This window comes from Dendrobates tinctorius, unplaced genomic scaffold (genome assembly GCF_039654945.1).
Source record: "Dendrobates tinctorius isolate UK_male_01 unplaced genomic scaffold, ASM3965494v1 ptg000062l, whole genome shotgun sequence".
In the NCBI taxonomy this organism is placed as follows: Eukaryota; Metazoa; Chordata; class Amphibia; order Anura; family Dendrobatidae; genus Dendrobates; species Dendrobates tinctorius.
Window position 1 is genome coordinate 12,072,528 of NW_027361730.1, and position 18,885 is coordinate 12,091,412.

The 18,885-nt window shown below is 43.0% G+C and overlaps 1 protein-coding gene across 4 annotated transcripts in view; it reads left to right on the forward strand.

The window, feature by feature from the left end:
- The window catches only part of PPP6R2 (protein phosphatase 6 regulatory subunit 2), a 277,099-nt gene that overhangs the window by 188,866 nt on the left and 69,348 nt on the right, over positions 1 to 18,885 (forward strand). For 2 of the 4 annotated variants that reach the window (XM_073579254.1, XM_073579256.1), the window contains exon 19: positions 11,895 to 12,076. In XM_073579254.1, coding sequence (XP_073435355.1) covers positions 11,895 to 12,076 — 182 coding nt within the window. Of the gene's footprint in view, positions 1 to 11,888; positions 12,077 to 18,885 lie in introns of all 4 variants that reach the window. The other 2 variants (XM_073579253.1, XM_073579255.1) reach the window with 1 other exon arrangement.

Sequence of the window (18,885 nt, forward strand, 5' to 3'; positions counted from 1 at the left end):
TCCTTCCTCATTGTCATCCACCCCTGCAATATCTTGTCCCCCACTTCGACGTCCTCTAATTGTCTTGCCCATGCTCTCCAGATTTGTTCTGGGCATATTGGAATCAAAACCTCTCTAATAGCTTTATATAAAGCTGAAATAGTATTCTCATGTCTATCTTTCATAATAATTCGGTCCATGTCATTTGTCACCTGTTCCATACTAACATCCCTCAATTGTGACATTAACCCTTTTTCTATCTGTTTGTATTGAAGGATTTGGAATGTGGATAGCCCATATTTTGTCACTATTTCCTGGTATGTCAGCCACCTGTTCTCCGTTTCATGTAATAGATCCGTCACCCCTTCTATCCCCTTACTCCTCCATTCTGAAAATAATTTATTGTCCCTTCCCGCTGGGAAATCTGGGAATTTCCATATATTTAGATGTTTGGAGATTCTCCAGGACAAACCGAATTTTTTCCTTACTGCTTTCCAAGCCATCACCGTATCTCTACATACCAGTGAGTGTTTGATTTTCTTCGGTATGTTAGCCAATGACGTGTGAAGTAATGCCCCCAAATCCCATGGTCTACAGAACTCACTCTCTAAACGTATGTCTGAGTGTCCGTTTGTCTTCCTTAACCAGTCTATGACGTGCCTCATCAGGCATGCCAAGTTATACCCTCTAATATTTGGCATTTTGATGCCTCCTTTTTCCAAAGATTGCATTAATTTTTCTGTTTTGATTCTCGGTCTTTTCCCCCTCCACAAGAATGTCGAGAATGCTTTATTCAGTCTATTTATGTCTGTATGCTTCAGTAACATGGGGATTGTCTGCATTGGGTAGAGTAATTTTGGAAAACTCATCATCTTCAAAAGATGATTTCTACCTAGTAATGATAGCAGCAGCCCCTCCCACATCTTTAGTTCCCGTTCTATTTTTTGTATCAAAGGTTTGTAGTTCAATTCGTATATTGACGCTGTTGTACGTCCCATCTGTATTCCCAAGTATTTAAGGTAAGACCGTGCTATCGGAATCCCATAGATGCCATCTCTTGTTCCCTCGGCAACCATCAGTTTCATCTTTTGCTCACACAGAAACAAAATTTCACACTTTGCTCTGTTCAATTTAAAGCCTGATAATCCCCCAAACTCCTCTATCTGTTGTGTCACTTTTGGGAGATCCCTCTGAGGGTTGTTCATAAACAATATGATATCATCCACAAATAGGGCTGAACGCAATTGTTCCTTCCCGACCCTAATACCTTCAAAACAATCCCCTTCATTTAACAGTCTAGACAAAGGCTCAATGGCCAGATTAAACAGGAGGGGTGACAGTGGACATCCCTGTCTAGTCCCTTTGCTCAATGGGAAAGATCTCGACAGGAACCCGGTCGTCGCCACCCTCGCCTGAGGATTCGCATACAATACCCCTATGAATGTACGAAAGGCTCCCCGTATCCCCATGTTGTCTAGTACCGTCTCCAGCCATGACCACCCCACGCTATCAAACGCTTTCTCAGCATCAAGTGTGACCATGGCTGGACACTCCTCCTTTTGAAGATCCCTATGTCTAATGGCATCCATTACCAGCATAGCCCTCCGCACATTCGTCACCGCTGCCCTCCCCTTAACGAACCACGATTGTGCCGGTGATATTAAGTTTGGTAGTATCTCCGCCAATCTATTGGCCATCAATTTGGCCAAGATTTTGAGATCTTGGTTTATCAATGAGATTGGCCTATAGTTTGCTGGGTTATCTAGATTTCTGTCTCCCTTGGGTATCAATTTTATGTACGCAGTGTTAAGGTGTCCCGAAATTCCCCCTCCTCCCATTATTTTGTTATACATTCTAGTCAGGATCGGTGCTACCTGCTCTCTCATTACTTTATAAAATTCCCCATTAAACCCGTCAGGTCCCGGTGCCTTGTGTACGTTCAGATCCCCTATTACCGTCTGTACTTCTTCTAATGTTATTTCTGCGTTCAATCTAGACAGCTCTTCCGCATTAATTTGCGTGAGTTTTATGCTTTTCAACCAGTCATTTTCCCTGCCAACGTCTTTTCCCCCTTACTATATAATTTTGCATAATAATCCCCCAGAATCTCGGTAATCTCTTGTGGGCTTGTGGATTTGCTCCCGTCTGGTCTAGTCATGTTAGTTATCAAAGTCATTGGTCGTCGCCCTTTTGCCAGATTGGCCAACAGTCTCCCTGCCTTATTGCCAAATTTGTGTAAATCAACTTCCTGCTGTGATCGTATCAGATCCTCCCTTTTCCCAGCCCAGGATTGAAATTCCTGTCTTGCTGCTTTCCACTCCTCCTTTGCCTCTTGTGTCTTGTTTTCTGGATACCATGTATACTTCTCTCTGAGGGTCTCACTTGCAGCCTGGTATTGTTTGTGGGTATGTTTCCTAAGTTTAGCTACATGTCCCATCAATCTTCCCCTTAATACTGTTTTTGCTGCTTCCCAGAACAACATTATATCCGCCTCATGTTCACTATTGTTTCTGCTATAGACTTCCCACCATTCGTTCAGTGTTTTGGCAAATTCCTTGTCTCTAAGTAGAAACGACGGAAACCTCCACAAGTAATCCGTCCCCCTCAGTGTTATATCAGTAATTTCTAGAAGCACCGGGCTGTGATCCGATATCACCATATCTCCAATAGCCACATCCCTTACCCTATGCATCAGAAATTGGTCTACCAAAATGTAATCAATCCTGGACCACGCTTCGTGTGGATGCGAGTAATGAGAGTATTCCCGGTCATTTGGGTGAAGCATTCTCCAACTATCTTTTAAATTTGTGTCCTCCAAAAGCTTGACCATTAATCCTTTTACCTCCCTAATCGGTCTGCCGTCATCTCTACTATATCTCTTATCTTCCCCCCTTGAAACCACTGCATTAAAGTCCCCTCCGACTATCCGTTTGAGTCCTGTGTCTTTTCCCAATTCAGTAGTGATAAAGTTAAAAAATGAAGTTTGTTCATTGTTAGGGGCGTATATGTTATATATATCAAACTCTCCCTGTGGACTGGTAAGCTTGATGTGAATATACCTCCCTTCTTCATCATTGTTCTGAGACACTATCGTGTGGTTAAAATTTTTGTTAATTAGAATCATCACCCCTGCCTTTCGTCCCAGGGAGCCTGACCCAACTACTTTTCCCACCCATAGTTTCTGCATACGGAAGAAATCCCCCTGGGGTAGGTGTGTCTCCTGTAGTAATGCTATATCGACTTTCAGTCTTTTGAGTTGCCTCAATATCATCATGCGTTTATGTGGTGACTTCAGTCCTTTCACATTCCATGTCACTATTTTAACCATTGTCCCAATTTCTCAAGTATTTCACGTCGACATGTGGTCTTCCATATGTGTGGTATTGTGATCCCTCCAAGCATTCGGTGTGTCCATAACGTTGCTTTCCCTGAACCCATCTGCTCATCTTAAATCTATTATCAACTAACAACCCCTCAACTATCCCCCCCTTTACAGTCAATCGTCTCTTCACTTCCATTTTTTCTGTGATGCTCCTGGCTCCGCAATTCCCTCTCAGCTCACTGATTAGTAATTACCCATAGCCTATCCCCCATTCTTCTGCTCCCCACCATATCAAGGCAAGGCCTTCTTGGTCAATAATCTTGTCAACATACAATACCCCCTCCCTCCTTTCCCATACACCTTATTTGGTGCCTCTGAACCCAATCTCCCTCTCCTTCCTTCCGGTATGATCCTCTCAGCACCCAAAAGAGAGACTCGGAAGAGGAGCCCGGACCCCCATGAACGCCAAAGCTCCTCCACCCCCCAAAGTACGTAGGATCTCGGGATCCATAGAGACCATATAGCAGGGGAGAACAAAAGTGATGGATCAAGAAAAGAAAGAAAGAAAAGAAAAAAAAAAAAAAATTTATCCACCTCTACTTTCCATCATTCCCCCCCCCCCACCAGTCCCCCAGTTCAGTCCAAAGTGATATATCTTCTCCTTAAAATCTCTCTCAAGGCGCTCCTCTGCCTCGGTCTCCAGATTTGCGTGACGGCGATCTTTCCTTGGGATTCTTCGTATGGAGCTCCATCCCCTCCTCTCTCCTCTCCCTCCATTCGTTCTGTCCCTCTTCTCGAACCTCCCCCTCACTTTCCCCACATCGACCATCCCTCCTCCCCGAAAATTTTCTTGTCTGGTCACTTTCCACTGCCTCCTCCATCCATCTCTCCGCCTCTTTCAAGTCCTTTGTCACAAAAAAAGATCCATCTTGTCTTGTCACTCTCAGTAGGGCAGGGTAGAGCAACTGGAACTTTATACCTTTGCGGTACAGTGTAGTGCAGATCTTGCTGAAGGTCTTCCTTTTCCGGGTGACCTCTGCCGAATAATCTCCGAATATCAATACTTTATGTCCTTGTAAAAACAATGGAATCCTCCTTCCTCTAAATGCTCGCAATAACTCTTCTTTGTCCTTATATTCCAGGTATTTTATTATGACTTGGCGCGGTCTGGCTGTGCCAGTCGTCCCCACGTTGTCTTCCTTTCCGCTCGTTCTCCACATGCCTGGACTCTCTCTTACAGGACCCACTCTGTGCGCTCTTTCCACTCTGCACTTATGTGTCAGACCCAGCACCTTGGGGAGTTCTATTTCACAAATGTTATCCAATTGTCGCATGCTTATAGATTCCGGCAACCCCACCAGCCTTAAATTGCTCCTCCTTGATCGGTTTTCCAAATCTTCTAGTTTGTCTTTTATAGCCTGGGAGCCCTCCACCATCTCCTTCAACTGCTCCTTTAATGTTATCACCTCGTCCTCTGCAGTTGATATTCTTTGTTCCGCCTCTGCCATCCTGGTTCCCTGCTGTGTGACCTGCTCTTTAATGGAGGATAGCGCAGCCCCCACCATAGCCTCCAGGGACTCTTTTATTCTGTCTGCCAGGTGCGCTGCCACTGCTCCAGCCAAACGATCATAGTCTATATGCATGCCTGTTATCTGGCTGCTCTGCTGGGCTGCCGACTTTTCGATCTGCCTATCCCCCTCCTCCTCCACCAGGCTCTGCTCACCTCCCTGCAGACCGCTGTTTCCCGCGTCCGCCGCCATTTTATGGTCCCGTGTTGTGTGGTCTCCCTCTGCAGCTCCTTGCTTTAAGTGCTTGCCGCCACTCCGGAGAAGGTACCGCTCCATACACCGATATCTCCTGCTCCCTGCCTCTCACTTTCCACTTTCTCTCACGGCCGTGGGGTGTTCTATGCCGGTCTTTGTAGCTGAGGGTTGCACGGAGCTCTGTCTCCCGCGTCCTCACATCACAGCGCCGGAACCGGAAGTCTTCAGAGTTTTACACCCCCGCCTCCCTTATCTTGCACCTGATGGGAACAGTCTGGTTTCATGACAACCCATTCCAATTGCAAAAATGTATCTTACAGCAACAAAAACGGAGAGACGAAACCTTCAGGAAAAATGGAGAAGTGAAACTTCAGCTCTGATTTTAGTATTAACCCTTCACATTCCCCCCTAGATAAATTTTGTTAACACATATGCAGCATCAGAGGTGCTATCCCAAGCTAACAGCTTGAGGGGTACTGGTCTTCACATGACTGATGCCGTGTTACCAGTCATGGCTGTCGCGGCGCACCCGTCCCCCCTATATACTACAATTTACGAATAACAATTTTTGATGACGGTGGTGGAGAACTTTTGTAGGTAGCCATGTGCTTGGCTTCGACATCTTCATCAAGTAGCCTTTTGAGATCGGTGCAGAGAAGAGCAGGGGCAACGACACCTTTGGTATCATCATTAGCTGGCTTCGTGTAGAATTTCCTAATACATACAAAAATACACCAAAGAACAAGTTTTAGTATCACATATACAACAAGGATACAGGCAGCAATGTGTAACAATCTTTGCAAGTTCCCAGCTACCCAGCCCCCAATTCCCTTAAATCAATTGGCTGGATTGAGAAAGGAGAAAGTGTCTGACCACCAACTGTCCTTATTACAATCATTGTCTTTATTGTATTGATCTCTTAGTCTTTGAATATCTTCTAACTTTAACTTTAACTTCTACCAATAATAATATGGAAAATGCGAAAAACCAAAACATTATGTCCCCTTTATTTGCTATTGGCTTGTTTAACCAGCTTGCAGTGCAATGCATGAATCCAAGTCGGTCTTCCTTCTAGTTTCACTGATATAGGGGTGATAAGGAGAACTTGATAGGGACCGTCATACAAGGATTCTAGTCCGTGCTTCCTGACATGCCTTTTCACGACTACCAAATCACCAGGCTTCAGATTATAACAGGTGTTGGCTTCTGCTGAATCTGGAAAAGAAAAGAAAACTAGAACATGGGTGTTAGCAAGATTTTTACTACGCTGAATAACATATTGAACAGCACGGTCAGTTTCTTCTGATAACTGCTGAGGCTGGAGGCCTAGTACCAAACAATATCTCATATGGGGACAGGCCATGTTTTGCAATAGGGGTAGTACGAATGTGGTATAGTACAATGGGTAGGAGCTCTGGCCATGGAGTCGTAGTCTCCTGCATCATTTTGGTCAATTGTCCCCTCAGTGTGCCGTTCAGCCTCTCAACTTTCCCACTGGTTTGTGGGTGGTATGGAGGGCTACAGTGGATCCAAGCATTGTCCGGAGTGGAATTCTCAATGTCAGGTCTAACTGAAATTATTGCCTCTTGCAATTCGGGTCTGAGGCCGGACATCAAAGCTGCCACAAAAAGATGTGTATGGGCTTCGTTATACAGTGAGAATCCCAGATCTCTAAATACTACCATAAGATGCCCATAGAACTTCTCGGCAGTCTCCCCTTTGGCCTGTGTGACATCTGTGAGAGAGAGAGAGAGCTTGGTCTGCTAATTTATCTTGTGCCCAAACCTTCAAAGCATTGCAGAAATCAACACCACTCTCATAGGTTCCCCCATCCAGATTCACATTATACATTATGCCACCCTCAATAATTGGAAAATACCCCTCCCCAACTTTTACTCGAAGTATGTGTAATCGATCTCTTCAGGGAGTGGAATAAATCTCTCGATTTGCTGCCATTTGCCTGTAGAAAGCCATGGGGGAAGTCTCTGGATTGGGTAATTGATTACAAAGGGTGTCTATTTGGGATGGAGTGAAGGGAATATACTCATAACCACTAGCAATATTAGACATAGCGGGGACTGAGGCTAACGGTGGATGATAATAGGTACCGTCAGAGCTTAACAAAGGAAAGGTGGGGGCGGGAGCTGCTTCTCCCGGTCTCCTTGTACAATCATCATCTAGCAGGGAGACCTCTTTTTTTCAAATCATCACTTATAACTATTTGCCTGCCTGACACATTAGTCTCAATCTCATTTCCTTCTTTAATCACTTCCTCACACCACAGTCACTTTCTTGAACCACAATACATCCTGTCCTTAAATAAGTAAATAGAGGAAGGCATCCTCCCAGCTTCTCACCTGGTTTTTCCAGCATTTCTGTGGATCATTCACTGTGATCAGCACAGCACCTTCATTCAGCAGAGCTAGGGTAAGTTTGTACAAGTGCTTTACCATTCATCAGTGTATCTTGCTTTGGCAGATTTTCATCTCCTGCACGCTTTGACTATCGGCTTATGTGTGAAAGGCAGGACTTTCACTTTTACGTTATCATCTGTGAATCCTCCTGTGAGCGCGGTGCCTTCCTCTATTTACTTATTTAACCGTTTTTGGCAGAACAAGCACAGCTTCTGTCTAGGCACCAGCAGCCCTCCTTTTCTATTGGTAGCGCCGGTGTATATCTGTATACATCCAGTCCTTGCCATAAATTTTTCCTTCTTCAACATAGCAGTAACAGAAACAATCAGAATTCACTTTCTCTGTTCTTCCTAACATCTTCGTCATACAATTCACGTGCCAAGCCACAAAATTCTTCTTTTCCTTCCACGGATTCTCTCATTTACAGCTAAATATCCTTACTTCAGTTGTTCACAATACTGGAGCGGCCGTCTCAGTTTGTTCCACAGGGTCAATAATCCCCCTCTGGGATTGACCAAAATTCGCGGTACTCAGTGAAAGGAGGAGGGCATCTCAGACTATATCCCTCCGGACACCTTTGGTTATATATATCTATATATACCTGAGTTACGTATCCTACCCAGTCTTCGATCACTTCACCACGCCTGATTACTAACAATGATCAGGACTTCAGGATATTTTGACTATAAAGAGAGTCACAATCACTGGTCAATCCGGGGTGTCCGTCCCTTATGAGGTACGGTTCGAGCACTGGGGCCCCAACGGGAGTGCACCTCTATATGATTCCAACCATGAATCACCCCACCACAGGGACAAACCTCAGATCCTCTTTGCAGCAACAAGCACAGGAAAACCACACCAACGGTCAGTCTGAACAGTATAACTGCCAACTTACCGTGGTTGTCGTGAGGGATGATCAGTCCCAATTTTCCAGCACCCGTGTCCGCTCCGAGGGTCCTTTGTCTTGTTGTCCTCCGGGGGCAGAGGCGTCCCTATTCGGGGGCCCCACGTTGGGCGGCCAAGCTGTCGGGGTAGCTATTTAGGGAGGGCTAAATTAACCCTTCACGGTTGAGCCAGTGATGTCCAAATTATTCCACAGACTGTTGCTAGCAACTCAAATGACCACACGGAGACGTGTGACTCTGTACAGGAGGATCAATGCAGATCACCAGTCCCCTTTATTTTAGTCACTTCTTTTATAATCTTTTGCTTAATTTTATGCAAAGTTCTCAACTACCAATAACATCATTTCACTTTATAAGCCAATAATATTGCAAGAAAACCGGAAACTACATATATGTCCGTATCCAAATAGAAAAATATTCAGGATTGAGAGTCCTCAGTAGTTGATACCTTTTAATGGCTAACTGAAAAGATGGTAACACATTGCAAGCTTTCGAGACTACTCAGGTCTCCTCATCAGGCTAGACTAATACAAAATCTGAAGTCACATATTTATGCACATCACAACACGTATCCAAATAGAAAGTGGTATAATGACATATTCTTCAGAGGTTTACACCCCCGCCTCCCTTATCTTGCACCTGATGGGAACAGTCTGGTTTCATGACAACCCATGCCAATTACAAAAATGTATCTTACAGCAACAAAAACGGAGAAACGAAACCTTCAGGAAAAATGGAGAAGTGAAACTTCAGCTCTGATTTCAGTATTAACCCTTCACACTTACCGGTAGCCGGTTTTTCCGGAACCCATGACAGCACCCGTATATTCCCCCCCTTTTTTCACCGTATGGGTGTGCACGATAGTAGGGTGTATTTGTGTGATTTGGTGTCGGATAAACATGTGACTAACCGGGATGTCCTCTCAATGCTCTGTAACCAACTGAAGTGGGGGAGAGGTGCCGCCCCTTATATTTCAGTAGGTTCCTGTCCTGGCGGGGCGGATCCCTCTCTCAGGTGTGCTGTCATGGGTTCCGGAAAAAACGGCTACCGGTAAGTAACCATGGTGGTTTTTAACACCACCCCTCCTGCTGTGCACAAGCTGTGATAGGTATGTTTACTAACAGATGTTTGGATTAGTGATTCATGTGACCTTTTGAGGGTCTTGTTTATTGGCATCTTATGTAGGTAACTGTGATTGGTGTGCAATTCTGTGCCATCAGAACCAAGCCTTTACTTTACTTTAGGTTTTACTAGCTTCAGTCAGTCTGTGTTATTAGCAACAATATTAAAGAGCAGTTGGTAGCGGCCGCACCAAGCTAATACTTATCAGTACTCACTAGTGTGGGATATAGGGAGTTACTATATTGTGAGCATAGTGAAAAAAAGGTTTTATATCCTTTGTCCCCTCATACACACTGACTGTCGTATCTTTTAATCTTATTCTTAATTAATTTAAAGTTAATTTTTAATCGTCTTTAGTTAAGGATCAGTTGCCTTCATTGGCAAATTGTAATGAATGTTAATGCCCTAAGCTGACTGGGTGGATGGAAATTTTGTCTGTTTTGTATGGATTTTGCTCTCCCCACAAAGCCTAAAAATGGCAGCCGGCAGCTGCCCAGAAAAGGCACATCCATTAGATGCACCGATTTTTGCTCTTTGCCCGGCTTTTCCCAGTAGCCCTGTAGCGGTGGCAAGTGAGGTTCGTATTTATGGGGTTGATGTCACCTTCGTATTGCCTGGTGACATCAAGCCCACGGCGTAACAATGGAGAGGAATCTATAAAATGCCTATCCATTTACTAATCCTATAAATGCTTTGTAAATAAACACACAAGGTCCTTTATTTTAAATAAAAACAAAACACATTTATCCTTTTTTATTTAAAAATAACATAAACAGTTATCCTCACCTAACATCCATTCTATTGAAGCCCTCATCTCCTGTAATAAAACCAAAATAAAAAACAACTATATCCCTCACCTCCGTTGTTCTGTCTCACGCCGTAATCCATTTCTGGGGAGAAGCAGTTTTCAACCTTGACAGTGCCAAGATGCGAGCGTCCAGGCTGAGATCCATCGATGAATGAGCTACTTCAGGCGCAGCATCAGTAAGCAGCGGTGACCTCATTGAGCACCCCAGCACTGTGAGAAAAAGTCAGTGTTCAGCTCAGTGAGTACACCGCAGATCACCGTGAGAATGGTGACAAAGATGACATCAACCCCACTTGCCACGTCACAGGGCAAGTGGGAAGAGCTGGGTAAAATTCCAGAATTGGCGCATCTAATAGATGTGCCTTTTCTAGGCAGAAGCAGGCTGCAATTTTTAGACTGGGAGTGGGGCAATATCCATGGGCCCTTACTAGCCTGAGAATACCAGCCCCCATCTGTCTGCTTTAGCATGGCTGCTTGTCAAAAATGGGGGGGCACGCCTTTTTTTTTTTTTTTTTTTCAATTATTTAAATAACAATGTGGAGACCCCTCTATTCTTGATAACCAGCCTTGCTGATGCTGACAGTTGAGGGTTGCAGCCCGCAGCTGTCGGTTTTGCCTGGCTGGTTATCAAAAATACAGGCGAAACCATGCCGTATTTTTAAATTTTATCTATTTATAGCGCAGGCGGCGGCTGATGAATACTCCCATCATCAGCCACCTGTTCTCGCTGTTATTAGTTGAATACAACTCTCAACATTCTCTCCTGCTAGCGCTGATTGCAGCACGAGGAAAAGAGTTTGAGGAGAGCTGTTTCAGTACCAACTGTTCAGCGCAAACTGTACCGCTGATTCCCAGGCATTGGTATGTGTCACACTGATGCCACAAGTATGACACACACGGACCCTGAATATCTCAGATACTGGTTTTCCTTGTACCGGAAATATTAGGACGTGTGAAAGAGCCCCAATTACGTATAATGAATAGGGGGGACACAATAGGTAGAAAGTGCTTGTCATGTATGGTCCAGCCATGATGATAATAAATAGGGGAAATCAAATAATGTTACATGAAGCGGTCATCAGCCAGTATCTGTACAAGTACTATTGGGTGCACTTTGCCAAGTGCTATTGGGTGCATGGAAGAAGTAAACTCCGATGAATAGGAGGGATCAGATTCTGGGTAAAAATTGAGAAAGAGGGACAGGGGAGAGTTAAGTTAATGATTTGAGGTGATAGGTGTGTATATAGAGATGTGTTTTAAAGCACGTAGTGCATTACAGAAAGCTGGCACAGCATGAGAGACGTCTTGGAGACGGAATTGGAAGGTTCGGATTATGGAGGCTGTTAGTCTTAGATCAGTTGTGGAGCGGAGAGCACGGATAGTTTGATAGACAGAAATGACGGAGGAGATATATCGGGTGTTACAAAACTGTGGAGAGCTTTGGGGGTGATAGAGATAAGTTTGTATTTTATTCTGTAGCGAATTGGCAACTAGTGCAATAACTGGCACAAGGTAAAAGCAGTGACTGGTGTTTTTGCCCCTCTCTTTATTCATTGATCTGATTTTTTTTTTAAGTTGCAGGTTTGGAGTATCACAGTCTTCCGAAGACTCATCACGCAGTGACTTAGAGAATGGAGAGCCAGAGAGCAACCCTGCAACAGATGACGATGGACAGGGAGGATGTAATAATGCAGAAACACCTCCGAATCTTAGCCCAATCAGTAGTAGTCCTCCCACAAATAGAGAATGTACAACATCTGAAGGTAAACGCTGAAACTTTGTCTTATTCATTACAAATGTTAACTGTGTCATTAAAATATATACATTTTCTGTAATGTTAGACAGGTTTCTGATAAAACAGCTCCTCGCGGTTTTCAAGTTCTCTGCTTGCTGTCCTTCTTTTGTTTACTTGCAGATTTAAAAATGCGTCCTGTCTATAATAATAGTGTTAATATAGAAGCCAGGGAAGAATAAAGGTCCCGTTACATTTAGCGATGCACCAGCGATCCCGACCACGATATGACCCTGTCAGGATCGCTGGTGCATCGCTAAATGGTCGCTAGTGAGCTGCCAAACAGGCAGATTTCACCAGCGATGCAGCAGCGGTCGTCGGTCGTCACTTATCTGTCACACCACAGCTCTGATGACGTCTTCCGCCCGCGTCCATGCGTCGTTCGTCGGCGCCAGCAGGAAGCCGACGACAACAAAACGGCCCAGGTCGTTCACGCGCGATCAGCGATATCCAGCGGGGGGGGGCCGGTCGGAGGTGAGTGTCACATGTAGTGATATCGCTAGCGATATCGCTGCTGTGTCATAAAATTGGTGACGCTTTAGCGATATCGCTAGCGATATTGCTATGTGTAAAAGGCCCTTTAGCTGTGTCCGATGCCTATTTACCAGTCTTTCCCCCACGGGGGATATTATATTGTTAGCTAAAGTCCTGGCCAACAGATTGATAAAAGTTATCTCTGATGTGATCAAGGAAGACAAGTCAGGCTTCATGCCCAATACAATTAGTCCACTGCAATTAATCTGAGGCCTTTAGTGAGCACAAATAATTGTGGGAGTAGGGCAGTTTTAGACATCGATCTGCCAAAGCTTTTGCCAGCATTGAGTGGCGCTATCCCTGGACTGTATTGGCTAGGATGGGGTTTGGTCCTTATACTGCTCTAGTTAGGGCAGTGACTGTAGGTTACGGAGCACAATTTTGCAGACAGGTTCCTTTTAGCAAACTTTCTAATTATTACTTTTAAATAATTTAAGGGGTGGGCTTTTTAAAATGGGCAATTTTGTATATGGCTTCTAATATATTCACTTCTCAAAGCCAAATGAGAACTGAATAGACCCCCCAAAAAATAGATCTCTGAAAGCTTCTTGAAATTTTAAAAGTTGTCTAATTCTGATGAATTTATAAAGATATATAAAATTTAGACAAATGCCTAGGTGGTGTAAATGGATTCTGCACATGTTCTATTTTAAGTAGGTGTTGTGTCTGTAATTTCCTGTTTGAGTCAGACTTTTAGCCAAAAATATCAATGTTTAGACATCTTTTACAAAAAACCTTAATTTGACGTAAAATTACATGCGGGTCCCTGCATGTATAAAATGGTGAGTGGCATTTTGACAATGTGCCAGATGTCTAAATTCAGGGAAGATGTAGGTTTTTAGGTTTAATATCAATTTCTTCTTTTGTAATTTATATTTCTAAGTGACTTCATTAAAGCAAATCTGTCAGCAGGATTTTGCTCAGTAAACTACAGACATTGTGAGGTTGGCGCTGTTTTACTGATTAAAATGATGCCTTGGTCGATGAAATCCATCTTGCGATTGTTTAATCTTTACTTGTAGTTTTCTGTTAGTGAGATTCTCGCGTTTTGAGGCGGCCTGTGGGGGATCTTTATGTGGTGCTTTGCAGGGCTGTGGAGTCAGTAAGCCAAACCTGCGACTCCGACTCCTCAATTTCCCTTCGACCAACTCTGACTCCACGACTCCGACTCCAACATATATTGCTTATGATTAAGAGAAAAATTTATTGTAGTACAATGTGAACATCAGACATTTAATCATTTTTATGATACAATAATCAAGACATTTAGATAGAACATAATATATATTTATTGGAATACAAATTTAGAACACAAAAAACTGTAATAAATTGTAAATATGTAATACACTATGTAATATCGATTACATATATATATATATGCAGTATATATATATATATAACACTATGTAATAAACTATGTAAGTGACAAAAAACAGTTTTCAACAAAAACATACTAAACAACATTTGTGCAGTCTATGAATTTGTTCCAAGAAATAGAGTTGCCTCCATCAGATCCTCCTTCATAGATGACCTAAAATCTGACCTAATAATTTTAAGGCCAGAGAACAGCCTCTCTACACTAACTTGGGTTGGAGGCAAAGCCGTAACCACATGGGCAACATCTCTAACAATTTCCAAGTATAAAGGAATTGCCTCATGCACAGTCAGTTTTGAATTTTTCTTTTTCTTTGAGAGCAAGTGAAACATTTTGCTGAAATATGGTCAATCTGCTTGCTATAGGAGACGGAGTGAAATCTTTTTCCTTGCAGCAACGCTTTGCCTGCTCCATATCATCCAAATACTTGTCAAAGTCAAACTCCTCATCTGATGAGGATGAAGATATGGCAGCAGTAGCACTGTCAGGACCCAAGTCCTCTTGCGCCTGGCAGTCCTCCTGTAGGCCACTCATCCTAACTGCTACCTCAGTCAGAGCTTCTTTTCCTTCAGTAAGCTGTTGATCATCAAGCAATATACGATGACTTGGGTCCACATAAACAGCTGCCAGAAAAATTTTATTTTCCAATAGCTGTGCCTCTCTCCGTTTCATTGAAGCAGAAATTCCATCTGCGATTAAATCTCCTCTTTGGGACAGGCAAAAAAGCAAGTTCTTCCACTCCCTTATGAGAATGCCAGAAGTTAAATCCTCAGCTTGTAATTTTTTAGTCACGGTAAATAGGTGATTAAGCAATTCCTTCAATTCAGCCACCTGTGTCCATTGACCTTCATTTAGGGTAACCTGAGGGTTCGCCATATCTATAAGAAACGGTTTTAGCCAGGATCAAAACTGGGGGGGGGGGGGGCAGAACCTCATACTGTTCCGCAGAATCTCATACTGCACACCTCAGCTGCTGCAGAACCTTATACTGCACACCCCTACACTTGAAAATAAAGCCTGCACCTTAAGAAGATGTGGTGATGAATGCAGTCTATTTATTCCAACTATCAATTGATGTTGATGTGTTACTGAAGACGAGCAATGCCTGTCCTGGGCGTCCTTTTGGGCAGCTATGAGGTGTACCTGACTGGTGCTAAAAAAAAAAAGGAGTGTTAGTCTGTGTGCTACCTGGCTTTCATTAGTTTTGGTACAGATAAGATATGGATAGACAGGTATGGATAAATGGATAGATAGAGCAGATTTCTAATCTGCTTTTGCTATTGAAAACATAATCTATGAGCTCAAAAACCTTTCAGGTGATGCGTTTTTTTTAAAAAGCTGATTTGCTTTTGCAGCTGAAAAACGTATCCTCAAAAAACGCAGCAAAAACGCTGTGTGTGAATGTAGCCTTAGATCAGGAATAGAACAGCCATTTATAGGACATTTCATAACTTTCCCAAAATCCTATAAAAAAATATTCAGCACATTCTGCATTGAATTACTGTACCCAATTTATTATATATTTTAGGAGTCGGACCATTTTATACCGACTCCGACTCCACCAAAATGAGCTCCGACTCCATGACTCCGACTCCACAGCCCTGGTGCTTTGTTCTCATATTCATCTGTATGGGCTTATGACAGGTAACTGATCCTTCAGTGACCTGCCCCCTATTTTACATACATACATATTGTTTGGTTACAAAAAATTTTTTTAACATTCATCAAAATGGCACCTACGCTGTAGCATGATACAATGCCTAATATGCATATATGCGTTTATGATTTAGTCATATAGTATTGTGGTGGTGGGGGGAATATCTGCGCTTTCCGATAGATGCTACTACACAAGCGCCGCCACCGTTTCGATGAAGATATTTTTCTTCCCCTACAATACTATATCTTCATCAAAATGGCGGCAGTGACTGCGCAGTAACATGTATCATGTTCTGATAGATGCTACTGCGCAAACGCCGACACCATTTTGCTGGAGAAAAAAAGATGCTAATGGGCAGGCATAGCCTGCGCCATTTTGTTGGATGCAATCATTGATAGATGCTACTGTGCCAGCACCAATTTTTTTTAGCTCTAGCAAAATGGCGGTGGTTCATGCGCAGTAGCATCTATCGCGTTCTGATGCTACTGTGCAGGTGCAGCTGGTGCCATCCTGATGGAGATGATTTTTTTTTTTTCACTCCAGCAAAATGGCGGAGGCACTTGGCAGTAGCATCTAGCGGAACGGTGGCACCATTTTGATGAAGATATTTTTTTCCCCCACAATACTATTTGACTAAATCATAAATGCACATATGCATTGACGCCTCCCGAAGAAGGATAGCGAAACGCACGTCGGGGCAGCAGGGACATCAGGATTTCCACGTGCATTATACTGGTAATGGCTTTTAGCCTTTCTAATATGTTACAAGAATATTTATACCGCCATGCACTTTATATAAGGACTAGTTTATCCCTTCTATAAGCACACCATTCATGATAAGCTTAATAGCTATATTTATTTTCAAAGTTTACACAATGAGCACCTAAGCACTTTATTCCAGGATACGGGCATTTGTTTACATAACCTCACATCTGTAGTGTTGGCTCTATTGGTTCTTTGTGTACTACATATGAATTGTGCTATTGTTGTAGCGTATTTAATCATTTTTTCAGCTTGTGAGCTTGCTGTTCATTATAGCTTTAAAAATAGAGAAGAGCCAGCACTGCCAGTGGTCAGAACTCATAACATGAGGTGCATATGCACATATCTTACTGCATTCAAAATGAGACATTTAGCAAAATATTGATCAATATATTGAGCCACCCCGCCACGCCAAGGCAATCTCATATGGGGGGTCCTACTCTACATTTTTATTATTCACTGTGCCATTGCGGCCTCCTAAATGTTTTAAAAGCAAGACCATATCAAATGCAATCCATACCTGAAGCGTATCTGCATCACTCCCATGCAGCCAGATGGAGCAGGTGCAGATGAAGGCCAACCAGGTCTGAACACAGACATCTCAGGTTTGACCTCCACACACTGCCCATTATAGCTTTGTTTGCACTGTCGGCACTCCATGGTATGATGTCCCTGATTTTTTTTTTTTTGTATTTTCAGTACCACTTCCTTTTACTTGTTTTTTTAAGTTATTTCAATAAAAATACTCTTTTTACAAGTATCCCTTGAGTGTTGCCTATTCTATAGGAATTCATTTTTGTGATTAACATTGCATTTTGAGGGGGTATACCCCATTAAATTAGGGGTTCAAAAATATTAAGGACTTTATTTGTGATTAAATATTTGGCATTGTATCATGCTACAGCGCAGGTGCCAGTACCATTTTGATAGTTTTTTTCTATAACCACACAATATTATACACAGTATGTAAAATAGGGGGCAGGTCACTGAAGAATCGGTGATCTGTTTTCAGTAAGCCCATGCAGATGCATATGTAAGCAAAGCACCACATAAAGGGGCCCCCCCATGAAGCACCAGATTCTCATTAACTGAAAACTACATATAAGGAATAACAACAACCACAAGACAGATTTCATCAATCAAGGTATCATTTTAATTAATATAACAGCGCTGACCTGACACTGTGTGTAGGTTACGGAGCAAAATCCTGCTGACAGGTGCGCTGTAAGGGGCACAGGAACTATGGGTTATATGCTGCCATCTGGAGGCTGAGCATAAGAATATATCTTATTACAAAAAAAGAACAAAGCTGACTTTTCCCCACCAGGCTAAACCTGTGCAGGCAACAACCAATTATTCAGTTTAGCTTATTGTCATTTGGTTGCAGACATGGGTTTGAGTCTCAGACCTGTTTTAGCCTTAATTAGTCATTTTAGGAACTTCCCTTTTTGTCTGTCTTTTATTTTTATTTATTTATTTTATTCACTTATACAGCACCATTAATTCCACAGCGCTGTCCCCATTGGGGTTTACAATCTAGATTGCCTATCAGTATGTCATTCTAGTGTTGGAGGAAACCCAGACAAACATGGGGAGAACATTCAAACTCCTTGCAAATGCTCTCTGAATTTGAACCCAGGACCCCAGCGCTGCAAGGCTACAGTGCCAACCACTGAGCCACTGTGCTATCTTTCTTTTGTTTTTTTCAGAAGACATTTTCAGTGGCTAAAATTTTTCATAGGATAGCCCCCTTTTGATTATTCCAATCTTTAGCAGGAGCATTTTCTTTAACTTTGGAGGCAAGGTTAACTCAAGTAGTCCTTTTTGCTTTGCAGTGCAGGGTGCAGGCAGCTAACACTCATATAGGCTTCTTCAGCCAGTAGGAGTCATTTTGTTTGTGGTATCTTAGACCATTGGTTAGAAACACCAAGATTGTCGCATCCTGAACCCTAGAGTCGGGTCACCCCGTATCCACTTGACAGTCTGACGTTCTTGCCATTGGGCTTCATATTTTGAGGGAGTTTCCGTGATTATCTGCACTTGTGGAAGCATTGTCCCTGAGTAGGGTGCCATTTTTATACACATTAAGTGGTAACTGAAGACTCCCTCTGAGGTGACTAGTTCAGTACTTTGTTTCATCCCTTAAACTATCTCAGTCACTAAGGCGTTTTCTACCTTATCCTAGTTTTTTTTCCCTACAGTCCTTGATGGCTAGTTTAGAGAATACTAGCAGTGTTTCCATCTTTTCACCTCCAAGAGGAGCGCTGGCCAGGTCCATCTCATTGAACAGTTAAGGCAGTTTGTTCCAGGGCTGTGGAGTCGGTAAGCCACAGTTGCGACTCCGACTCCTGGATTTTATCAGGCTCCGACTCCGACTCCGGCTCCGACTCCTTCATAAATGGCCAATTCATAACAACAAATTTACTGTTGTAAAATATTAAACATCGTGCTT